Source organism: Felis catus, chromosome B4 (genome assembly GCF_018350175.1).
Source record: "Felis catus isolate Fca126 chromosome B4, F.catus_Fca126_mat1.0, whole genome shotgun sequence".
NCBI classification, from domain to species: Eukaryota; Metazoa; Chordata; class Mammalia; order Carnivora; family Felidae; genus Felis; species Felis catus.
This window is the reverse complement of record NC_058374.1, coordinates 82,991,391-83,014,956: the sequence shown is the minus strand read 5'-3', so window position 1 is coordinate 83,014,956 and position 23,566 is coordinate 82,991,391. Positions and strand designations below refer to the sequence as shown.

General features: G+C 40.8%; 1 protein-coding gene across 3 annotated transcripts in view; it reads right to left on the bottom strand.

Annotated features, from left to right (window-relative positions):
* The window catches only part of RBMS2 (RNA binding motif single stranded interacting protein 2), a 73,568-nt gene that overhangs the window by 7,783 nt on the left and 42,219 nt on the right, over positions 1 to 23,566 (bottom strand). For all 3 annotated transcript variants that reach the window (XM_045061948.1, XM_011284102.4, XM_011284101.4), the window contains 7 exons: positions 16,191 to 16,249; positions 15,256 to 15,347; positions 13,645 to 13,802; positions 7,228 to 7,307; positions 6,983 to 7,092; positions 6,601 to 6,647; positions 6,338 to 6,431 (listed from right to left, as the gene is read on the bottom strand). In XM_045061948.1, coding sequence (XP_044917883.1) covers positions 6,338 to 6,431; positions 6,601 to 6,647; positions 6,983 to 7,092; positions 7,228 to 7,307; positions 13,645 to 13,802; positions 15,256 to 15,347; positions 16,191 to 16,249 — 640 coding nt within the window. The remainder of the gene's footprint in view (positions 1 to 6,337; positions 6,432 to 6,600; positions 6,648 to 6,982; positions 7,093 to 7,227; positions 7,308 to 13,644; positions 13,803 to 15,255; positions 15,348 to 16,190; positions 16,250 to 23,566) is intronic.

Genomic DNA, 23,566 nt, shown 5'->3' with positions numbered 1-23,566 from the left:
CAACTGCTCAAAAAATTAAACACAGAGTTCCTATGTAACCCAGCAAGTTCACTTGGAGGTATATACCCAAGAGAAACTAAAACATGTGTTGACACAATAATTGTACACAAACATTCAAAGTAGTATTATTCACAATACCCAAAAGGCAGAAACAACTCAAAGAGACATCAACTAATAAGTGAATAGCAAAATGTGGTATAGTCCCACAAAGGAATGTGACTGATTCAGTCATAAAAAAGAACCAAGTGCCGCTATATGCTACAACACGCTAAACCTTGAGAGCATGCTAAGTGGAAGAAGCTTGACACAAAAGACATATACTGTATGCTTCCATTTATTTTTTTAAAATTTTTTAATGTTTTATTTTTGAGAGAAAGAGACAGAGCACGAGTGGAGAGGGGCAGAGAGGGAGACACAGAATCCGAAGCAGGCTCCAGGCTCTGAGCTGTCAACACAGAACCCGGCATGGGGCTCGGACCCATGAACTGTGAGATCATGATCCAAGCCAAAGTCGGAGGCTCAACCGATCCAGCCACCCAAGAGCCCTGTATGCTTCCAATTATATGAAGTATCCACAGTCGACAAATCTATACCCCTAGAAAGTATATTAGTGGTTGCCAGGGGGTGTGGGTGAGGGAGAATGGGCAGTGACTACTAATGGGTACAGAGTCTCTTTCTGAGGTGATAAAAATATTCTGGAATTAGACAGTGGTGATACTTGCATAACTTTGCAAATTATGCTAGAAATTACAGACTTGTCTACTTTAAGTGGGTGAATTTATTTTTATTTTTTAAAAATTTCTTAAATATGAAATTTATTGTCAAATTGGTTTCCACACAACACCCAGTGCTCATCCCAAAAGGTGCCCTCCTCAATACCCATCACCCACCCTCCCCTCCCTCCCACCCCCCCATCAACCCTCAGTTTGTTCTCAGTTTTTAAGAGTCTCTTATGCTTTGGCTCTCTCCCTCTCTAACCTCTTTTTTTTTTCTTCCCCTCCCCCATAGACTTCTGTTAGGTTTCTCAGGATCCACATAAGAGTGAAAACATATGGTATCTGTCTTTCTCTGTATGACTTATTTCACTTAACACTCTCCAGTTCCATCCACGTTGCTACAAAAGGCCACATTTCATTCTTTCTCACTGCCACGCAGTATTCCATTGTGTATATAAACCACAATTTCTTTATCCATTCGTCAGTTGATGAACATTTAGGCTCTTTCCATAATTTGGCTATTGTTGAGAGTGCTGCTATAAACATTGGGGTACAAGTGCCCCTGTGCATCAGTACTCCTGTATCCCTTGGGTAAATTCCTAGCAGTGCTATTGCTGGGTCATAGGGTAGGTCTATTTTTAATTTTTTGAGGAACCTCCACACTGTTTTCCAGAATGGCTGCACCAGTTTGCATTCCCACCAAGAGTGCAAGAGGGTTCCCGTTTCTCCACATCCTTGCCAGCATCTATAGTCTCCTGATTTGTTCATTTTAGCCACTCTGACTGGTGTAAGGTGATATCTGAGTGTGGTTTTGATTTTAGTGGGTGAACTTTATGGCATATGAAGTATATCTCAATTTTAAAATGGAAAAAAATTAGCAATGAGAAACTAGAAATGCATCACAATAAACAAGTAGGTTTACCCCATAAATATAAGGATTGTTCAACATCAGATACTCTATAAACAAAAGTCAAAATTGAAGGAGAAAGCCATAGTATGAGATGCTGAAAAGGCATTTGATAAAATCCAGCAGCAATTTATTAAAAACAAACAAAAAAAACACCAAAAAGTGAAATAGAGACTAGAAACTACATACATATATTGAAAGCTATTACCAAAACCTAGCTGTTAACATTAACCTAAACAAAGAAATATTAAAACCCCGGCATTTATGAAAATAGTAGTTTACAGTAGGGTCAAACAGGTTACAATTAGATAAGAACACAATGGCATAAAATTGGAAAGAAAGAGAAAGCTATGATTTTGCACTGATGATATAACTGTATACCTAAAAAACTTAAAAGACTCAGTAAAAAAAAAATGCTAGTAGTAGTATTTAGCATGGTAGCTGCATACAAGATAGATGAACATAAACCAATAGCTTTTCTTCAGTGTATCCAGAAGTACCTAGAAATGCTTATAAAAACTATGGAACACTTAGGAATATATTCAACAAGAAAAGTATAAGACCTATGTAAACAACACGAAAACCTTGTTGATGGACATAAAAAGAGACTTAAAAACATGAAAAGAAATACCAAATCTTGGGTGGAGGGAATACTTTTTAAAAAGTCAATTCTCAAAAAAAAAAAAGTCAGTTCTCTTAAACTAATCAATTTAATGTAATTCTAATTAAAATTATCAGTTTTCCGGGGCGCCTGGGTGGCTTGGTCGGTTAAGTGTCCGACTTCGGCTCAGGTCATGATCTCACGGTCCGTGAGTTCGAGCCCCGCGTCGGGCTCTGTGCTAACAGCTCAGAGCCTGGACCCTGTTTCAGATTCTGTGTCTCCCTCTCTCTCTCTGCCCCTCCCCTGTTCATGCTCTCTCTCTGTCTCAAAAATAAATAAACGTTAAAAAAAATTTTTTTTTAAATTATCAGTTTTCCAAAAATTAGATAAAATGATCAATCATAAACTTTATACAGAAGAGTAAATGCCAAAAATAGCAAAAAGACTGAAAAATTTGGAACAGGTTTGTCTTATATTGGACCATATTATGAAAGCCACTGTGATCAAGTCAACGCATCACTGGAATAAGAACAGACACCATGAGCACTGAAAGAGGATAAAGGATACAGAAACAAACCCCAATATTTATTATATGACAAAGGTGACAATTTAATTCACCATTTTTAATAAAAAAATTTTTTTTAATGTTTTATTTTTTAGAGAGAGACAGAGTGCAAGTGGGGGAGGGAGAGAGAGAGGGAGACACAGAATCTGAAGCAGGCTCCAGGCTCCGAGCTGTCAGCACCAAGTCTGATGCAGGGCTTGCAAACTGTGAGATCATGACCTGAGCTGCAGTCAGATGCTTAACTGACTGAGCCACCCAGGGGCCCCACCATTAATTTTTAATTTAATTCACCATGTTAATAATACATTAATTCAAATATGATGATATAATAATCTGGTGCTAGGACAACTCATTAACATTCTGAAAGAATGCCATAAAATCCCTATCTGGTGGGGTACATGGCTGGCCCAGTCAGTGGACTGTATGACTCTTGATCTCAAGGTTGTGAGGTTGAGCCCCTGTGTTGAATGCAGAGATTACTTATAAAATCTTTACGGGTACCTGGGTGGCTCAGTCAATTAAGCAACAACTCCTGATTTTGGCTCAGGTCATGATCTCATGGTTCATGAGATCAAGCCCCATGAGTCTGAGCTCTGCACTAACAACTCAGAGCCTACTTAGGATTCTCTCTCTCCTTTGCTCTCTGCCCCTCCCCAGCTCACGTGGGCATACACGCACTCTCAAAAATAAACATTAAAAAAAAATCCCTATCTGCTACCATATACAAAAATAAATTCCTGGGGGCGCCTGGGTGGCTTAGTTGGTTAAGCGTCCAACTCTCTTGATTTCGGCTCAGGTCATGATCTCACAGTTTATGAATTCAAGCCCTGCACTGTCAGCACAGAGCCTTCTTGGGATTCTCTCTCTCCCTCTCTCTCTGCCCTTCCCCTGCTCATACTCTCTCTCACAAAATAAACTTTAAAATATATATATTAAAAAAATAACTTCCTGATGATTACATATTTAAATGTAAAACAATCAAAATAAATCTTGGAAGGGGCACCTGGGTGGCTCAGTTGGTTAAGCGTCCAACTTCAGCTTAGGTCATAATGGTTCATGAGTTTGAGCCCCACGTTGAGCTCTGTGCTGACAGCTCGGAACCTGGAGTCTGCTTTGGATTCTGTGTCTCCCTCTCTCTTTGCCCTTCCCCCACTCATGCTCTCTTTCTCCCAAATATAAACATTTAAAAAAATAATAATTAAAAAAAAATTCTTGCCTCCTACCCTAGATGTATTGAATTGGAAATTCTTTGTGTGGTGCCCAGTAATTTAAGTTTGATAAGCTCTCCAAGTGATTCAGATTTACAGTTCAAGACTGAGGACCACAACACAAAGTCAATGGACAAAAAATAAATTTGGAAAAAAATATTTGTAAGAAAGATAACCAGAGGATTAATACTTAAATAATATACAAATAAGTTTTTTATAAGTTGATGGGAAAGGAATAACCAAACAAAAAAAATGGGCCAAGCATATGAAGAGCAATCAGAGAAGAGCAAATCAAAATATGATAAATGCAAAAAAAAAAAAAAAAAACGAACAAAAAACGCTTAAACTCAGCTATAGTCAGGGAAGTGCAAATTAAATAACAATGCAGGGGTGCCTGGGTGGCTCAGTTGGTTAAGCATCCCTTCTGACTTCAGCTCAGGTCATGATCTAACAGTTGGTGGGTTCGAACCCCATGTCAGGCTCTGTGCCTGGAGCCTGTTCAGATTCTGTGTCTCCCTCTCTCTCTGCCCCTCCCCCACTCACGCTCCATTTCTGTCTCAAAAATAAACATAAAAAAAAAATTTTAAAGCAACAATGCACTTCACACCTATCAAAACAGGAAAAACTTAAAAACAGCAATGTCACTTAAGGCTGGAGGGAAATGGGCACTCCCATACATTGTTTCAGTTCACTCCCATAATGTGAACTGAAACATTATGGAAAGCAATTTGGAAAGCCTTTATGGAAAGCAATCTGGCAACATCTATAAAACTGAAAGTCCAAGGGCGCCCAGGTGGCTCAGTCCGTCAAGCACCAGACCTTTGGTTGCAGTTCAAGGCATGCACGATCCCACTTTTCCTAAGACTGTATCTCCCCCCACCCCCCCCCAACTGTGTTCGGCTCCTGTGCTGACAGTGCAGAGCCTGCTTGGGATTCTCTGTCTCTCCCTTTCTCTGTCCCTCTTCTGCTCACATGCACATGCGCTCTCTTCCTCTCTCTCAAAATAAATAAACTTTAAAAATACATATTAAAAACAAAAAGAACCCTGAAAGTCCATATATTATTCAACCTAGCAATCATGCTCCTTGGACTCTAGTCCCCAGAAATAAAAGTACTCAAACTTAAGGATGTAGCCATAGGGGTCTTTACTTATGAGTGGTTTTACTTCTGGGAGCTAGAGTCCAAGGAATGTGCCTGCTAGGTTGAATAATACATGGATTGGAGTGTTATTTGTACCAGAAAAACTCTGAAATCCAAGTGAATACCCTTCACCAAGATAGAGTTGAAGAATTCTGGTATATCTGCAGCATGAAATATAATGCAACTATTTAAAAAAAGAAATAATTAAAATAAAGAACCTCAACATTAGCTACATTAGAATCACATGTAGGTAGAGCTTGTTAAAAATTTAGCTTTCCAGGGGGGTGGAGGGGTGGGGTGAAGATGGACGAAATAGGTGGAAGGGATTATGAGCTACAGACTACCAGGTATGAAGTGAGTCACAGATATGAAAAGTACAGCATAGGGAATACAGTCGATAATACTATAATAACTTTGTATGGTGACAGATTGCTGGGACTCATCCCCAGAGTTTCTAATTCAGCAGATATGGGGTGGAACCCAGGAATTTATGTTTTTTAAAATTCTCAGGTGATTCTACTGGTCTAGGGACCACACTTTTGAGAATCACTGGTTTAAGATACTGTTAAGTGAGAGGAGAGAAGTATAAAAATATATTTAATATGGCCAGATTTCTGTAAAATAAACGATGACTTCCAAAAAACTGTATACACATTAAACAATGACTTCCAGGGGCGCCTGGGTGGCGCAGTCGGTTAAGCATCCGACTTCAGCCAGGTCATGATCTCGCGGTCTGTGAGTTCGAGACCCGCGTCAGGCTCTGGGCTGATGGCTCAGAGCCAGGAGCCTGTTTCCGATTCTGTGTCTCCCTCTCTCTCTCTGCCCCTCCCCCGTTCATGCTCTGTCTCTCTCTGTCCCAAAAATAAATAAAAAAACGTTGAAAAAAAAATTTAAACGATGACTTCCAAAACTGTATACATATGTGTATATCACATGAAGAAAAATATGGAATTTTTTGAAATATATGGAAAGGAAATTAATATGGGTTTACTCACGGGGTGGTAGACAGAGAGTAAGAGGATGCTACCATAACAGTCTATATATATGTAATGTGATCACATGTTATGCTTTCAACTAAAATGATTTGTGAGCAATATAAAGGAAACACCAAAAAATAAGTAGTTTCCAGCCTTATATTCCTTTACCTAAAGCACAGTGATAACGGAAAACCACCACACCCTTTTTTGGGCATGAACACACCTGATATGAAGACACAGGAGATGGAAGATATGGGGAGAGTGCAGACTGAGCAAGCATCCTGCTGGGGGTGATGTTATAAGGAGCTGGGTAAAACCTGGAAGAAGGAACCTCATCAGTAAGGAGTCACAGGAAACCACAAGGGCCCCACTAACAGACACAGCCACTTCCCACTAACTGCTGTTTAAAAATCAAGATGAAACATCCCAGTACCAGGACAGGCTGTTGTCATTTTCAGGTAGTCCAATGATAGCAAACACCCTTACCCATTCTGAAGAGCTGTGGTGGGATCATAGGTCAAAGCCATACCACCCTATAAAGGAAGAACACGGTGATCAATCATATTGTGAGCCCTTGGGTGGTAACAGGAGGAAGCCCAGAATGTCAAGACTAGGATGTGTTTGATGCAACAGATTAGAGCAAAGTCTGGACTGGTCCCATTACTGCTGTTCTGGAGTTTTTCTGGTTGTGCAGGCTGCAAAATCCCGCTCAAGACCCACACTGAAGATCATGTTAAGCAGCCAGCCATCTCTCAGTTACATGCTATAGCTCTCAAGCTTGCCACTAAACTCACAGAAATCAGGCCATGGTAATTTCCATTCCACTTTAATAACCTTAGTACTCCTGCCTCCTCAGAGGTCCTCTTACCACATCTCCATTCCTTGGCCAGGCCCGTCCATTTTGCACATATTTTCCTTGGTTCTGTCGTTTCTTTGGACCACCATCAGCAAATTTGCAAAGCAAGGGATCAGAAGGGGCTGCCAAGAAAGCAAGCAAACAGGCAGCTGAGTCCTACCTCACTTAGTCCATTCACACTCATGCAAAATGCCTCCAGAATCTTCCCTGGAAGTAACAATCTGTGGCTCTCTCAGCCTGATTCCCAGATGCCTCACCTGGTACTCCAGCAGGTGTCTTAATATATTTTCCATTAAAGTGGGTGATGATGGCTTCACACTTCTCTGTGGACTCCATCCTAAGGAGCACAAGAGGGGTTAGGCTCTAGCTTCTCCAGGATCTGTGCTCCCCCTACATTCAAAGAGAAAGCTCTAAGTTCCCAGCCCCACAAATGCTCCAGAAATTATGACTCTAGAAACACAGTTTTCTCCACACAAATTCAAGGTATCTTGAAGAGGCAACCGCATCTTTTTTTTTAAATGTTTATTTTTTGAGAGAAAGAAAGAGAGAGCACAAGCAGGGAAGAGGCAGACAGACAGGGAGACACAGAATTCAAAGCAGGCTCTAGGCTCTGCACAGAGCCTGACGCAGGGCTCAAACTCAAGAGCTGTGAGATTGTGACCTGAGCCGAAGTCAGGTGCTTAACCAACTGAGCCACCCAGGCACCCTGTGGCAACCCCAGCGTCTAAAAGCTCCCTCAACTGGCTCGTATAGGGCTCCTAAAAGGAAAAATGAAGATCCTCGTGCTATGAATATTCCAAAGAAGTTACTGATGGATAGGCCCACTATTAGGTCTGGTTCACAAACAAGAATAGAATAAATAGTGGCTGTCACCATTATTTATTTTATTTTATTACTTATTTCTTAGGAATAACCTTTTTTTTTTATGTATATTTTTGAGAAACAGAGAACAAGTGTGAGCAGGGGAGGAGCATAGAGAGGAGGGCGGACAGAGGATCCCAAGCGGTCTCTGTGCTGACGGCAGCGGGCCCAATGTGAGGCTCAAACTCATAAACCATGAGATCATGACCTGAGCCGATGTCTGGACACCTAACCAAATGACCCACCCAGACACCCAGATTTTTTTATTTAAAATTTTTTTTTAATATTTATCTGAGAGAGAGAGAGTATACACAATACAACTGAAGGAGGGACAAAGAGAGAGGGAGAGAGGGCATTCCAAGCAGGCTCCACGTTGTCAGACAGAGCCCAACGTGGGGCTGAATCTCACAAACTGTGAGATCATGACCTTATCCAAAATCAAGAGTAGAACACTTAACCAACTGAACCACCCAGGCTCCCCTGCCTTTTTTTTTTTTTTTTAAATAAGCTCTATGCCTAGTGTGGGGCTTGAACTCATGACCCTGAGATCAAGAATCACATGCTCTACCCACTGAGCCAGCCAGGTACCCCATGTCACCATTAGTTTTTATTACAAAATTCCTAACTTCACTCCAATAAAACTGTACAAGCTAAGAACTTGCTAATGTTTATTTTTTGCTTTTGTAGTCTAATTAGCTCCTAATAATATTAAGATTTTATAAAACTGTAAGAGGAAAGGGAAGACAGAGTTCATAGTCTATAGTGACAGAAACAATGTTCGGAACTACTGAGTTAAAGTGTCTTATTGGGGAAAGACGACAAGTAAGAAACTAGAAAATCTAGATTCCAGCACCAGTTTACTACCCAAAGTTCTGTGAGTTAGGACCTGCACAAAAACCCACTGGACCTATTCCTCATTTCTGCTTTAGGGATAATATTCACCCTACCCTATTGCAGATCAAATGAGATCATGTCGTTTAAGTGTGTTCTAAAAATTCTAAGGGTCTATATGACACAAGGTACAGTATCTTCCCCTCCTTCCATATTTAAAGTAAATCTCATTGCATTTTCTATGCCAATAACCACTAAAAATATGAACCATTCCTATGAAGGTGGTCATTTTAAAACGGTCTCAAATGGAACCTTTTAGGGAAAAACCACAACCTAGGTATTCCACAGCAGCGGTCTTTAGTTGGGTTACTTCTACTCCTTAATCTTCCAGAAGGTTACGCAGGCATGGGGTATTTTAAGAGAACTGTTTTCAGACCCTCCACTTCCTCATAAGCTCTTTCCTAAAACTGGTCTGCCTGGGGAGAGCCTGTGGCCACCAAAGGTCAAGTGCCCTCTCACAGCCACCCCTTTCCACAGATTTTGCACCCATCCCCAAACTCCACAAGAGGCAATGATGCCTGACTTTTAAATCATTTTGTAAGTCAGATGTTTCTAATTCTTCTTTCCAACAAGCTGGATAACTCAGTAGGTTGTTAACGGACACATTAAAAAATCAATTTTGACAAATCAATCACATTGGTTATTGGCATATAAATAAGAATTCAAAGAATTCCTATTTTAACAAAACTCTTTCTATTCCCATTTACTTATTTATGTGAACAGGTTTCTCAGCATGAAAACAAAAAAACAGTTACAGAGAAGTACGACAGAATGATCCATAAAAAGACTTTCAACTATAAAAATATTTTATACTGGAATACAATTTTTTAAGGAAATGGAATGGAAATACAAGATCAAGAAAAGTGGGGGGGGGGGGCGGCACCTAGGTGGCTCAGTTGGTTAAGTGTGTGTTGATCTCGGCTTAGGTCATGACCTCATAGTTTGTGGAGTCGAGCCCCACATCTGGCTCTATGCTGACGGCATGGAGCCTGCTTGGGATTCTCCCCCTCTCTCTGCCCCGTCCCCCGTCAAAATAAATAAATAAAATTTAAATAGTCCCTAAACACATCAGTCTATTAAAAAAAAAAAAAAAAGAAGAAGGGGCGCCTGGGTGGCTCAGTCAGTTAAGCATCTGACTTAGGCTCAGGTCATGATCTCCCAGTTCATGAATTCGAGCCCTGTTTTGGGCTCTGTGCTGACAGCTCAGAGCCTAGAGCCTGCTTCAGATTCTGTGTCTCCTTCTCTCTTTGCCCCTCCCCTGCTTGTGCTCTCTCTCTCTCAAAAATAAATTAAAAAACACTAAAAAAAAATTTTTTTTAAGAGAGAAAGAACATCATAATAAGAATGATCTAAGAGTTATGACTATTGGGGCACCTGGGTGGCTCAGTCAGTTAAGCGTTTGGCTCTTGACTTGAGCTTAGATCATGATCTCGTAAGTTCAAGACCCACATCGGGCTCTGCCCTGGCAGTGTGGGGCCTACTTGGGATTCTCTCTCAATCTCTCTGCCCCTACCCCATTTGCACGCCTCTCTCTAAAAAAAAATTAATAAACTTAAAAAAAAAGTTATAACTATTAAAAAAGAAATGTCCTATACATTTTTAAAAGGATGATTTTGTATATCACATTGCTATGACATTTAGATATATTTGCATACATTTATAAATGACATGACAGTTTTATTTAAAATGTCAATACTTGTAATTTGCTGGAAATTATACTTTGCAAGATCTAAATGTATGAAGAAAATATGTAGACAGTAACATAGAAAGATTCAAAAGATTTCAGTTTTTCAAGTCTTCAAAGCCACAGTTTCCAAACTGGGCTCGGAGGTACCCTGTGCCTCTGCAGTGAGCTCACAGAGGCACACATAGGGAATTTTTGAACTTTCTGAAGAAAATACAGCAACATCTGTTGGATACTGGATAGACTACTAACTCTAAACAGGTCACTATTTCAACATTAGATCACCCTACAATCCTTTGATACTGTATTATTACAAAGCTAGTTTTTCAATGGTGGCTACGACAAAAGCAAATACCATAAGAAAACCAGTGTGTAACAGGAAATAAGGGTGTAAGTGTCTAATCTGATTCCAAAGCTTGAGAAGTTGTGCAGTGTTCAACAGATGCACATCCCATTTGTAAGTATAGTAAGTATAAAGACTGAAATAAAAATATTTTCCCTTTTAATGCATTTTTGAAATAGCTACAATTTTTTTAATTAAAATTTTTTTTTTTATTTTAGAGAGAGTGCACAAGTGGGGGAGAGAATCCCACAATCCCAGGATCATGACCTGAGCCAAAATAAAGCAAAAACCGACTGAGCCGCCCAGGCACTCCAAAATAGCTACAAAATTTTTAACATAAAAACTTTTTGAGTTGTTTAGACCATTAAATTACTCAATAAACTGAACTGTTACGCATTTCTTTTGCTCAGTTTTTTTGTTTTTTGTTTTGTTTTTAAATAAACTCTACCCCAATGTGGGGCTCGAACATACAACCCCAGAATCAAGAGTCGCATGCTCTACTGACTGAACCAGCTGGGTGCCCCTTCAAGTATTTCTTTTGGTCTAGAGCAAAAAACAAAGTACTGAGACAACATAAGGTCCCATGAACTGAAAAAGGTTGAGAACCTCTGCTTTAAGAGTATGGGAGCAAAAAAAAAAAAAAAAAAAAAGTCTGATGACTTCAAGCCTAGGAACTCTCTTTTAGTTATACTTGGGATTGCCAGCAGGTGGTGCTACCAAGATTGAGTTTCCAAGATCTGAAATACTCCAGAGTAAGGGAGTGTTCCTGGACCAGACAAGATATTTTAACACAAAATGGGAACTTCAGATCACTTATTCCAATAGTTTTCAAACTTTTAGAAAAAGTGACAGAATCTCCGTTTAAACAAAATCTTAAAATAAAGGCAGCACCATTTCTTAAGTGGGCTAGGAAATTATGAAGCCCTACAAATGACACTTAAGCCCAGAAGAGGTAGGCAACCTGGAGAACTCCGCAGCTGTACGGTATACCTTAAGAAAACCACTCATCTATATCAATCTCCATTTCACAGAGTAAACCAAGTCACATAAAGGTCTGATATCACAGGGGCAATTAGTGGCAGAGTTGGTCTAGGATCTAAGTCTCTCAACAGAACTGAAAAGGTAGACCAAATCTTCATCCCACTGATTTTAAAGCCAGAAGGATTACCACTCACTGTGGGACCTTGCACAAATCACTTTATATTGGGGACTCCGGTTTCCTTATCTATAAAATGGCTTTTTTTTTAGAGTATCCTTTTATTTTTATTTTTTTGAGAGAGAGAGTAAGCACATGAGTGGACAGAAGCACATGAAGGACAGAGGGAAAGACAGAATCCCAAGCAGGCTCCACACCCAGTGCAGAGTGCAACACGGAGTTCAATCCCATGATCCTGGGATCATAACCTGAGTCAACAAGAGTTAGAAGCTCAACTGACTGAGCCACCCAGGTGTCCTGGTTTCCTTAAAACAGAGAATATTTACAGTAAAACCTTGGATTGCAAGTAACTTGTTCTGTGAATGTTCTGCAAGATGAACAAACATTTCTAATAAATTTTAACTTGATAAATGAGCAATGTCTTACAAGTTGTATGTGATGCCAAATGTCACATGATCACAACTGAGCCAATGGTTCTTCTCTCTCTCTCTTTCTGCGGGACTGTGGGTGATCATCTCTATGCTTGAATGCTCAGTCTTAGGCCGCGGTGTTTGGCAGAAATCAGTGATTTTTCAGAACCTTGGAAGATGCCCACAACAGGCACTAGTGCATTTTTTGTCACTTCAAAGCACCTATGGACAGTCCTTTGCTTTTGTATGGACAGTCCACACAAGAGTAAACTTAGGAATGCTTTGCTTCATTCTAGGTCAGGCTGCCTGCAGGTATACAGACCTTTCCCTCTGCTGCCTTATTGCCAGTTACATTAAATACAGTATATGATAAGACTTTATTAATATTGCACTGGAGTCAATATCCGTGTGACCATATACTATGGCCGCCATGTAGAAAAAGATTCCACTGAGCCAACAGATAGCAGTGATTCTGTTAGTGAAAGTCGCCCTACACAATAACCCAACTCTCTCTTGTCTCCCTCACACCAGCCATGAAGGTTTTCAAAGATAAGTGCAGGTTAATTTATTTTTCTTTATATTTTTTATCATAGTAATCATTTTTAGTAATAATTTTCATATGAATATTTTTGAGTTGTAGAACGAATCATCTGAGTTTCCATTATTTCTTATGCAGAAATTCACATTGATATTCAAGAGCTTTGGATTACAAGCATGTTTCCGGAATGAATTATGCTCACAAACCAAGGTTTTACTATATTTCGTGGGGTTGTTGTAAAGATTAAATGAGATAATAGAATGAGAAACTATTCAGTAAACTGTAAGAAGATATAGAATTATTGTATTCAGGGGTGCCTGGGTGGCGCAGTCGGTTAAGCGTCTGACTTCAGCCAGGTCACGATCTTGTGGTCCGTGAGTTAGAGCCCCGCGTCGGGCTCTGGGCTGATGGCTCAGAGCCTGGAGCCTGTTTCCGATTCTGTGTCTCCCTCTCTCTCTGCTCCTCCCCCGTTCATGCTCTGTCTCTCTGTCCCAAAAATAAATAAACGTTGAAAAAAAAATTAAAAAAAAAATAGAATTATTGTATTCTTCTTGGGTCTGGATCAAAGGAACAAATGCTACAGTAGCAAGAAATAGTAGAGAAAGGATAAAGATTTGGGAGCAAATGGTTTTTTGAGTATTGTGACCTCTAATTAAATGAATTTCTGATTCACTGTCAAGTACTTTAGGCCAATAATTTGTCCCTTGGGGGAGGGAGTACAGATTTTTTGGTGATCTTCTAAGTGACATTCTTTATTAACTTCATCATTTCCCATTCTTGATATCCCTCACCTTGCAAAGCCAACCCCTCTGCTGGTCCCACTGGTATCTCGAAGGATTCGAGTAGAGATAACCTGGCCAAAGGGCTTCAGCATCCCCTCCAGTTCTTGTTCATCCATTGATAATGGAAGGTTTGATATGTATAAATTTGTGGGGTCCTGCTCCTGTTGCTATGGGGAAAAAAGTGAGAAAATGAAGCTCACATCTCTTACCCCTCTCCCACCCTAAGCCCTCATCACAATACGACATCTCAGAAAAGAGACAGTAGGAAGGGGCCCACATAAACAAAGAGTATCTTAACTATTCGTAACACCTAGTCTCACTACCATGGATTGTATGTTGAGTCGAGGGGAAAAAAAAAAAGCAGATTCAATATTTCCAGTACTTTACACACCCATAATAGAAGTCATCGGTGATGTTTTGGCTGTCTCTTTAAGAACTAGGCAGAGCAGCTACTCCTCCCTCCCCAGCACTGGATTCCCTTGGCCAGCACTGCTTCCCGGCTGGCCTGTTTTAAGCAATCCTCCTCCCTCCTCTTCCGGCCACAGCAGAATCCTCTGAGTAGGAATGCCTGTTCAATCCTCTGAGTAGGAATGCCTGTTCACTCTCGACTGAGGGAGAGCAGGAAGAGGGAGAAGGGGAAAGGAAAGGCAATGTGCTGGGGGCTGTGCTAAGGGGCAGATGTTTAGCTCTCGGGGTCACCATGCAGCCCTCAGAGCTCTAATCTCGTAGGAACTCTGAAGTCTCCTAAACGCCATTGTCAGAGGGCTTTTCTCAGAAAAGAGGAAAGAGGTAGAAGAGCCCCCACCAGGGGGCAGAATGTGCAAAATGGCAATAACTTCCCACAGCTGTATTTTTAAGAACTTAAGCAGTCACTGCCCTAGAGAGTAGGGTCTGGTCACCAGCAACTTCAATCCCTCTTCTGCCTTTCCCCTCAGGGCTTTGTTTTTCTTTAACCATACAGAAAAGAGTGACGGTCAGGCCCACCTCATCAGCTCTACAGAGTATTCACAATGACTTCAGAAAGGCAAGGGGGCAATCCTGCCTCAAAACAGAAGGGAGAGAAAAGCCTCAGGTTTTCTAGTAGTCTGGATTAAAACAAAAGCTCCCCCAGAGACATGACAAAGAGGGTCAGCTTCCTTCCTTGCTGTGGCTTTCCTCTCCCCAACCCCTAACAATTCCCCTACAGATACCCCACCCCCAGCACAAGCAAAGGGAACAGTGTTGGGAAGTGAAGAGCACTTCTTAACTTCTGAGTTGCACAACTGGCTTCTTCATAGAATGTTGCTAAACTACCACAAGCTGTCTGGTAGGGAAGTGGGGCCAGGGTGTAAATGGAGAAACAGCAGAAGGAAGGGAAGCTTCTTGACCCTCTTACCTGCTTATAATACTTGATGAGAGGAAGAGTCGACAGAGCTACCTACCACAGATTTTGAAGAACACCTTCCTCTGGCAGCCAAGGGATGCTCAATGGGACGCTGGCCCAGCCTTTCTTTGGTCAGATATAGTCAAAAACTACTGCACATGGCCCTTGCCCATCAAATTCATGGTCTTACACCCTCTGCAAGCCTTAGAACTGGACCTCTGGTGCTAGGAGGAGTAGACATGGGGTAGAACCCTTACCTTTGCCATCTGTGCCTGCACACCACTGGCTTTCAGTGCTGTGACAGCTTTCTGTGCTGCCGAAGGACTGTCAAAGTCCACAAAGCCATAGCCTGGAACAGGGAAATAGCATCACTGGGAGGTGGGGGTGTAAGGGATGCAGGAGGCCCAGGCTTGTCAGAAGACAGAGGAAGAGTTATGATCCATGCAACAGAGTAGGAGGGAGAAAGAAATTAAGAGGTTTCAAGCGGTTATCCACGTGCTCTTCAAACCCCATGAGATTTAGTCTATTTTACAGCTATGCATGGCAAGGGCGATGGGGTCCTGGTGATGTTCTTGCCTTTTTCCCTCCCTCTTAAGAAATAGGAGGTTTCAGAAACTAGGCTCTTCTAATAATCCACAGCCCCCACCCCTAACGAACTCTTCCCTGTTTTCTAGCCACATCCCAGGAATGCCAGGCATGTAGGGAATATAGCCTCTCCGTTGCAGACAGCCAGCCACCTGTGAGAAGCCCCACCCCACCCAATAGATAGTCCTTCACCTCCTTCTATTCCTCCATCCACACCCAGCGCTGCTCGAAACCTCAACAAATTCATCCTTACAAAATAATACCCACCAAGTCATTGCACCACTACCACTACTGCAAGGCATTTACAATGCTTTACTAAATAGAAACAATCTTACCTCCCATATCCACCATCCAATCTGGGGAAACAAGAAGTCCAAAACAGGCTGAGGGACTCTGCACGCTTCTAGCCTTGGGTCCCCAAAATAGCATTTTCAGCTAGCTATCTGGTCACCAAACAATCTAAATATCTATTAGTCTTTTAAGCCTGAAAACTTTAGAGATGCCTCCCCAGCACTGAGTACTAGGAGCTTTGAGCAGTAAAGATAAGAGACAAGGGATGGCTTCACTCATAGGTGCTCTCCATCACCAAAGATAGCTGTTCTCTCACCTTTGCATTTGTTTGTACTCTTGTCCAGTATGGCCTTAGTGGAGACAATCTTGCCATATCTAAGGGAAAAGAAAATGCAAAGTGATAATGTGGGGGCAGGGATTTAGAACAGGACAGAGATCAAGACATCTGGATGAATCCATGCCCTTTCTTCAAAACTGTTCCTACTCAAACCTTAATAAAAACAAGAAGAAATAAATTTAAAATGTCAAGCTCATCATATAAACCTATTCTCCAAAGATGCCTACAAGAAATAACATAACTGCAGTCCCTACAATACCAACATGTTTCTCTCTTCTTCCCCAATTAAGACTTAGATACTAGGTGGGAAGAGACTATTATCTTCTTGGGAAAAGAAGCCTGGTGATATCCACATAGTGTGTGTAGGGGCAGAGCTCTGGCTGGAATTCCTTGGGGACTAAATATAATCCTTAATAATCAATTACCTTCTTCTGGACAAACACCATTCCTATGAAAAACCTATAGACATTTCTCTTCTCTGCATCCCATTACCCACCTCTGATTGAAGGTTAACCTGAGCCAAACTTTCTCTTTTTATATAATTTTTTTCTTCTATATAATTTTTTCTATATAACTTTATATTTTTTTCTTCTATATAATTTCTATATATAATTTTCTTCTATATAATTTATTTTTTAATTTACATCCAAGTTAGTTAGCATATAGTGCAATAATGATTTCAGGAGGAGAATCCAGTGATTCATCACCTACATATAACACCCAATGCTCATTCCTTAATGCCCCTTGCCCACTTAGACCATCCCCCACCCAAAACCCCTCCAGCAACAGTTTGTTCTCTATATTTAAGAGTCTCTTATGTGTTGTCCCCCCCCCCCTGTTTTATTATTTTTGCTTCCCTTCCCTTATGTTCATCTGTCCTGTACCTCAAATTCCACACAGGAGTGAAGTCATATGATATCTGTCTTTCTCTAATTTCCATTAGCATAATACACTCTAGTTCCATCCACATTGTTGCAAATGGCAAGATTTCATTCTTTTTGATTGCCGAGTATTACTCCATCACATATATATATGTATATATACATATATATGTATATATTTACACACACATGTACGTATATATATACGTATATGTATACACACAGACACATATATATATACACACACACATATATATATATACACACACATATATATATATATGTGTGTGTGTGTGTGTGTGTGTATATATACACACACACACACACACCATGTGTGTGTGTGTATATATACACACACACACACACACACACTACATCTTTATCCATGCATCAGTTGATGGACATTTAGGCTCTTTCCATAATTCGGCTATCGTTGACAGCACTGCTATAAACATTGGGGTGCATGTGCCCCTTCGAAACAGCACACCAGTATCCTTTGGATAAATATCCTTTGGGTTGTAGGGTAATTCTATTTTTAATTTTTTGAGGAACCTCCATACTACTTTCCAGAGTGGCTGCATCAGTTTGCATTCCTACCAGCAGTGCAAAACGGTTCCTTTTTCTCCACATCCTTGCCAACATTGGTGGTTGTCTGAGTTGTTCATTTTAGCCATTCTGACAGGTGTGAGATGGTATCTCATTATGGTTTTGATTTGTATTTCCCTGATAAAGAGTGATGTTGAGCATTTTTTTATGTGTCTGTTAGCCATCTGGAATAGGGGAATAATTCCAGTAGCCTTCTTTGGAATAGTGTCTATTCATGTCTTTTGCCCATTTCTTCACTGGATTATTTGGTTTTTGGGTGTTGAGTTTGAGAAGTTCTTTATAGATTTTGGATACTAACCCTTTATCTGATATGTCATTTGCAAATATCCTCTCCTAGTCCGTCGGTTGCCTTTTAGTTTGGTTGACTGTTTCCTTCACTGTGCAGAAGCTTTTTATTATGATGAGGTCCCAGTAGCTCATTTTTGCTTTTGTTTCCCTTGCTTCTGGAGACATGTAAAGTAAGAAGTTGCTATGGCCAAGATCAAAGAGGTTGTTGCCTGTTTCATCCTCTAGGATTCTGATGGCTTCCCGTTTTACATTTAGGTCTTTCATCCATTTTGAGTTTATTTTTGTATATAGCGTAAGAAAGTGGTCCAGGTGCAGTCTTCTGCATGTTGTTGTCCGGTTTTCCCAACACCATTTGCTGAAGAGACTGTCTTTATTCCATTGGATATTCTTTCCTGCTTTGTCAAAGATTAGCTGGGTATACATTTGTGGGTCCATTTCTGGGTTCTCTATGCTGTTCCATTGATCTAAGTGTTTTTGTGCCAGTACCATACTATCTGGATGATTACAGCTTTGTAATACATCTTGATGTCTAGAATTGTGATGCCTCCAGCTTTGGTTTTCTTTTTCAGGATTGCTTTGGCTATTCAGGGTCTTTTCTGGTTCCATACAAATTTTAGGATTGTTTGCTCTAGCTCTGTGAAGAATGCTGGTGTTATTTTGACAGAGGTTGCAATGAATATGTAGATTGCTTTGGGTAGTATCAACATTTTAACAATATTTGTTCTTCCAATCCATGAGCACGGAATGTTTTTCCATTTCTTTGTATCTTCTTCAATTTCTTTCATAAATTTTCTATAGTTTTCAGTGTATAGATTTTTCACCTCTTTGGTTAGATTTATTCCTAGGTATTTTACGGGTTTTGGTGCAATAGTAAATGGGATCACTTCCTTGATTTCTCTTTCTGCTGCTTCATTATTGGTATATAGAAATGTAGGGGTGCCTGGGTGGCTCAGTCGGTTAAGCGTCCGACTTCGGCTCAGGTCATGATCTCACGGTCTGTGAGTTCGAGCCCTGCGCCAGGCTCTGTGCTGACAGCTCAGAGCCTGGAGCCTGTTTCGGATTCTGTGTCTCCCTCTCTCTCTGACCCTCCCCCATTCATGCCCTGTCTCTGTCTCAAAAATAAATAAATGTTAAAAAAAACTAAAAAAAAATGTAACAGATTTCTGTACATTGATTTTATACCTGCAACTTTGCTGAATTCATGGATCAGTTCTGGCAGTTTTTTGTGGAATCTTTTGGGTTTTCCACATAGACTATCATGTCATCTGTGAAGAATGAAAGTTTGCTTCCGCCTTGCCAATTTGGATGCCTTCTTTTTCTCTGTGTTGTCTGACTGCTAAAGCTAGGACTTCTAACGCTATGTTGAACAACAGTGGTGAGAGGGAACATCCCTGTCGTGTTCCTGACCTTAGGGGGAAGCTCTCAGTTTTTCCCCATTGAGGATGATATTGGTGGTGGATCTTTTGTATATATGGCTTTTATGATCTTGAGGTATGATCCTTTTATCCTTACTTTCTTGAGGGTTTTTATCAAGAAAAGATGCTGTATTTTGTCAAAAGCTTTCTCTGCATCTACTGAGAGGATCATGTGGTTCTTATTCTTTTATTAATGTGATGTGTCACACTGATTGATTTGCAGATATTGAACCAGCCCTGCATCCCAGGGACAAATCCCACTGGATTGTGGTAAATAATTCTTTTAATGTATTGTCGGATCCAGTTGGCTAGTATAAACTGCTCGTTTCAAACCCTAGTTCTGACACTCTATAGCTGTATGTCATTTCGGACGAGTCATTTAACCCCTATGGGCCTCAGTCCCATCATCTGTAAAGCAGAGATAGGATTGTTGGGAATACGAAATGAGTTCATGGATATAAAGCACTAATGTCTACCATATGGTAAACGCTTGGAAGTTCTTAACTACTATTATCATCGTTACTACAGTCAAGAAACTTCAACTTTAGTGCAAATGGTTCTCTGTCCTGCTTTACTTTATTCTAAGCCTTCTATTTCTCACTGTCAAGATTTGAGCATGTTAGGTGAGTGGGTACAAAACCAGGTGCAACAGCAGTGTTAAGAAATTACCCAAAACTTGACGGTAAGGTAAAGTGAAGATCGTGTATCCTTTCAATGTCATTCTGAAACACTGTCTAAAAGGCCTACTTGAAATATATTTAATTATCTAAGGGAATGTTTCTTTTTTTGACTTACTGTTTACTACTGCTTAGGGTCCAGGCCTTGTGAAGATACATATTAACTTATAGATTTTGTCCAGTAAATGCAAATAATTTCTGTCCAGTAGAAAAGAGATCCCAAAAATTCCTGTTTTATATTGTCCTATAGGATATGAACCAGTTTTGTATATAACCCAGCCATCTTTTTTTTTTTAAACATTTATTTATTTTTGAGAGAGAGAGAGAGAGAGAGAGAGTGTGTGTGTGTGTGTGTGTGTGTGTGTGTAAACCGAGAAGGGGCAGAGACAGAGACACAGAATCCGAAGCAGGCTCCAGGCTCTGAGCTGTCAGCACAGAGCCCGACAAGGGGCTCAAACCCACGAACCATGAGATCATGACCTGAGCCAAAGTTCGGCACTTAACTGACTGAGCCATGCAGGTGCCCCCAATCTTTTTTTTTTTGTTTGTTTTTTTAAGTAGGCTTCATACCAAGCATGAGCCCAATGCAGGGCTTGAACTCACAACCCTGAGATCAAGACCTGAACTGAGATAAAGAGTTGAATGCTTAACCAACTGAGCCACCCAGGCACCCCTATAACCTAGGAATCTTATTCCAACATTATTTCTTCAGTATCTATAAATACTCAGTCCCTCAAATGTCTTTGAATCCATTTTACCATCCGCTGGTTCCTTTATTAATGAATGAAATAAATCTTGGGCATGTGTTTACCTATATTTGTATGAGAATCATGTTTTTCAACTTTTTGAAAATTATACTTTGGCAGCAATCATGTGGAGTCCCCCAAACTCAGCAGTGGAGTATCCCAGGTCAGGATCATATTAGAAGTGTTCCACTAGAAAGACATCTCTACATCCCACCCTAGGAGGGTGAAAATATTAAAGATACAGAACAGAAATCACTAATAGAATCAGAAGTATAGGATTTACCTGAAAACAGCTGGCAGGGACTGAATTTGAGACCAATACCCCAAACAAGTGTGTTGTTTTTCACTTCCCCTCTCATCCCTAAAGAACATATGATGACTGATATATTTGTTTTGTTCCTGGGCAGGCTCTCACTGACTTTTTTGGTGGGGCTTCTGTCATCCAATGGATTAGACAGAAAAAGCCAAGTAATGCCTTGGAGGCTGGGAAAAGAACACATCAAAATGGGGGTGGGGATGAATATGATGATCCTAGCCCTTCAGGACTACATATTTGGACTCTTTCCCAAACTTAGGCAAGGGAAGAGATGCAGGAGACTGGCCAGAGGGCATACAGGTTGCTATCCCTACCAAGGCCCCAAGGTGGAGCTGGCTGTGGGTCTGAGCAGGTTGAGACCTAGAGCTCAGAGTCTGCACTGCAGTTGGCAACAGACGGTTTGGGTTTGCTTCCTCCTTGGAAGAAGAAGCCCCTCCAAGAGAACAAGGATTCCAGTCCTACACTCCATGCCTTTTCTTCCTGCCCACCAGGGTTTAGGATCCAGGAATATTCACTTCCCCTACAACCCAGAGAGAGATAACTAGGAAGAAAACAGGAAGTCCTTCTATGCATGGGAAACACCCTTCCTAGAAAGGTTTAACTCCCAGCTTGCAGCATCCAGCAGGGCTCCAGCCACCTGTTCTTCTCAGCCTCCTTTTTGTCATAACTCATCTAGCACCTATTCTTTCCCTGCCTCATTTCTACGTCTCTATAGTCTCCTATTGAGCTCCTCGGTTCCATCCTATATGATGACCCTGACTATTCTCATCCCTTCTTCAGACACGGCCAAAGATAAGGCAACTGTTGTGAAGGGCAAAGTGAAAGTCTAAAAGTATTGTGAAGTAGAAGTGAGTTTTGTCTGTCTTGTGAAGTGATAAGATTTTTGTAGCATATTATGTTTCGTGCAAGAAACCCAGCATGCAGAAATCAAGGAACTAGACTGGTATGATAGCCTTTTCCTTCACAAACCAACATTTCTGCCAATTCCCATTCCCCTCAAAAATTACTAGTCCTAGACTAAGTTCCCTCACTCTCATTCAAAATACCTTTCGGGGCTCCTGAGTGGCTCAGTCGGTTAAGCGCTGGACTTTGGCTCAGGTCATGATCTCACGGATCGTGGGTTCGACCCCGCATCAGACTCTGTGCTGACAGCTCAGAGCCTGGAGCCTGCTTCAGATTCTGTCTCCCTCTCTCTCTTTCTGCCCCTTCTCACCTCACACTCTTTCTCTCTCTCTCTCTCTCTCTCTCTCTCTCTCTCTCTCTCTCTCTCAAAAAAAAAATAAACGTTAAAAAAAATTTTTTTTTAAATAGAATACCTTTTAACCAAGGTAATCTGAGGTAAACAAAACAAAACAAAAAAACAGTTTCATACATACATCTAGCCTTTAGAGACTGAATCTATGCAACCTGGTACCAGCAAAAATCCCTATGATTTGCATGGACCAAACCTCAGAAGAGTAAAGGATTTATAAAGCATCTCTGATGCCTCTCACACCTATATTTGGGGGGCAGAATGTTCTGCCTTCCCAGGATTTGGAACAGCTGGAACTTTACACATACTGTTGTGGGATTTTGAATTAGTTTAACCACTTCAGAAAATTATTTAGTAGTATCTACAAAAGCTGAACAAATGTATATCCTATGACTCAGCAATTTTACTCCTAGTTATAAACCCAACACATACGTACATCAAAACACATGTACAAGTTCATGGCAGCACTATTCATATAGATAATAGTCACAAACTGGAAACAACTCAAATGTCCAACAACAGTAGAATGGGCAAATAAACTATGGTGTATTCCTATGATGGAATTCTACAAAGCAATAAGAATAAACAAAGTTTTGTTATAATTCATATGAATGAATTTCACAAATAACACTAAACAAAAGAAGCCAGACATAAAAGGGCATGTATGCTGTATCACTGTTTATATGAAGTTCAAACAAACCACACCAATCAATCATTTAGAATACAGACAGTAGAGGGGCGCTTGGGTGACTCAGTCGGTTAAGTGTCTGACTCGGCTCAGGTCATGATCTCACGGGTTCGTGGGATTGAGCTCCACATTGGGCTCTGTGTTGACAGCATGGAGACTGCCTGGGATTCTCTCTCTCCCTCTCTCTACCCCTCCCCCACTTCCCCGTTCTCTCGCTCTCTCAAAATAAATAAGTTAAAAAAAAAAAAGTAGATCTTTGTTTGGAGGTGGGGGGATAGAAACTGACAAGTGGGCTTCCAAAGAGTGGGTAATGTTCTTTTCCTTTTCATTTTTTTTTCTAAGTACACTCCATACCCCATGTGGGGCTTGAACTCATGACCCCAAGATCATGAGTCAGATTCTTTACTGACTGAGTCACCCAGGCACCCCAGTAATGCTCTTCTTCTTGATCTGGTTACAAGGGACTGTTGCGAGGATACGTTTACC